General features: G+C 35.7%; 1 protein-coding gene across 1 annotated transcript in view; it reads right to left on the bottom strand.

Annotated features, from left to right (window-relative positions):
• The window catches only part of LOC107695769 (calsyntenin-1-like), a 46,206-nt gene that overhangs the window by 3,620 nt on the left and 40,331 nt on the right, over nucleotides 1–2,255 (bottom strand). The window contains exons 13-16 of the mRNA XM_016495808.1: nucleotides 2,172–2,255; nucleotides 1,393–1,563; nucleotides 1,067–1,212; nucleotides 38–173 (exon numbers count right to left, since the gene is read on the bottom strand). The exon at nucleotides 2,172–2,255 is cut by the window's right edge and continues 31 nt beyond it. Coding sequence (XP_016351294.1) covers nucleotides 38–173; nucleotides 1,067–1,212; nucleotides 1,393–1,563; nucleotides 2,172–2,255 — 537 coding nt within the window. The remainder of the gene's footprint in view (nucleotides 1–37; nucleotides 174–1,066; nucleotides 1,213–1,392; nucleotides 1,564–2,171) is intronic.

Genomic DNA, 2,255 nt, shown 5'->3' with positions numbered 1-2,255 from the left:
GGGGGGGGGGGGGAGTGGAGGGATAAAGAAGAAATACCTGAGGCCTGATGCATGTTAGCCAGGTTGTGTCCAGACAGGTCCACTGAAGCATGCTGTACTTGGTTGATGAACTGAGGCTGTACCATAGCGTTGTTAGCATGATCCATGGGGTTGGCTGTATGGATCACTTTGACCTGATTACATAAACAATAAAGACGGTCACACAACTGGCATCTGCATAGTACAATACAATACAGTTTGCTACAGAATCAGTCTCTTTATATCCTTATTTGGCTTATTTTGATATATAGCCTTGTATACAGCATTTTTATATTAACAGAACCCTTAAAAAAAACATTGATTTTTAGCATTTAAACATATAATGTAAATTCATACAATAAAAATGTGCATAAGACCATATATAAAATAAAAAATAGAAGCTAGAAAATGATTTATATAATTTATTTTTTTCAATCTACACACTACAGTTGAAAAGTCTGGTGTCCATTTTTTCTTTTATGTTTTTAAAACAAGTCTCTTGTAATCAAGGATGCATTTATTTGACCAAAAATACAGTAAAAACAGCTTTAAAAATATCTGTTTTCCATCTAAATATATTTTAAAATGTAATTTTTTCTTATGATGGCATAGCTGAATTTTCAGAATCATTACTCCAGTCTTCAGTCACATGATGCTTCAGAAATCATAAATAACAGTTCTTATTATTAGCAATGTTGAAAACAGTTGTGCTGCTTAATATTTATGAAGAAACTTTTTTTCAGGATTCTTTGATGAATAGAAAGTTTTAAAAAACATTATTTATTTCAAAATAAATCTTCTGTAACATTATAAATGTCTTTACTGTCACTTTTCATCTATTTAATACATTGTTGTCGAATAAAAGTATTAATGTCTTACAAAAAATCTTACTGACCCCAAACTTTTGAAAGGAAGTGTGTATATATACAGTTAACTGTAGTAAATATAACTGTAGGTATATAGCAGAAACTATGGTTTTAGTGGGACATTTTAGTGAAAGCAATAAATAACTGTTTACACTGAGGACAGTGTGTGGGGTCAGCTATACCTCGACTTTGAATTCATTGCTGATGTAGCGGCCATTGAGTTCAGAGCAGACAAGTTTAAACTTCCTGTCAAACAGAGCCTCTGTGTGCCAGTTCCTGTAGCGGATCAGATGCAGGACCTGTTCATAGTTCGCCATGGTGTTAACCCCTGTGGACAGGGACAAACTTTAACTATTTGTCAAGATTACAGTACTGAAGCTTTTAATACCATTAGATCAGCCATTCAGCAAGATGCTGAATATAAACTACCATGAACCAAACTCACAAATATAATCCAAAAAATGTGTGCGAATATATTGCAGTTTTGTTGATGTAGATGGATGAGTACCTGTGATGACCATGCCCACGTTGGAAGAGCTCATCTCCAGAGCTCTCTGCTGGATTTGGGCCAGATCCACCTCCAAACTCTCATGATCTCCATTCAGTTCATCTCCCACCACAGTCACCTCACACGTGTCCAAGTTATGCATAATCTCCTCAGATACCACCGTCTCTTGCACTGCCAAAAAACAAAAACCATCCGTCAGTAAGTTAGAGCAGAACCTCTCCATTTGATTACATTTAATCTTGGAAAGACTTGAATGTTCAAAAACAGCCCACCATGCAATTTTATGGCAAATATCGATTGCAAGGAGCAATCTGTAAGAAATACTTACAATGCACTAAAACATAAAATAAAAAACATTAGCTAAGAGAAAACGTCTTAGACTTTCTTTTCCTAAAGCATAAGCTTTCATCCCAGAATCTATTATATAGACAACATGAGTATTTCTACCACTTATTTGAATATAAACATGTATTGAATATAACATGTACCAAAATATTGCTCAAATAAACTGTTTAACCATTTGCATTTCCATTTAATATGCTGTTCCAAATCAATATAACATCCTCTCTTGTGTACAACACGAATGTCATATAGATTTGGAATAAATTATGACAGAATTTTCATTTCATGGGTAACTTGTCCCTGTAAAATTCCTCTTGTGGCCAATGTGGAAACTACTCCTGGTCAATCTGCTTACAACTTCTTTTCTCTTTCATGATCCATTTCCCCTCTCTCCACCTTTCTCAGCAAAACATGTGAATCTCACATTCCCAGCGTACCTGTTGGATCATCCTCGCCTTCGGCCTCGGTCTCAGCTTCCACCTCCACCTCCACCTCACGGGTGATGGTGCTGACGATGCGCA

The sequence above is a fragment of the Sinocyclocheilus anshuiensis genome, unplaced genomic scaffold, assembly GCF_001515605.1.
Source record: "Sinocyclocheilus anshuiensis isolate Anshui unplaced genomic scaffold, SAMN03320099.WGS_v1.1 scaffold234, whole genome shotgun sequence".
NCBI lineage: Eukaryota > Metazoa > Chordata > Actinopteri > Cypriniformes > Cyprinidae > Sinocyclocheilus > Sinocyclocheilus anshuiensis.
Note: the sequence above shows the minus strand (reverse complement) of the source record. Positions and strands in the feature narration are given on the sequence as shown.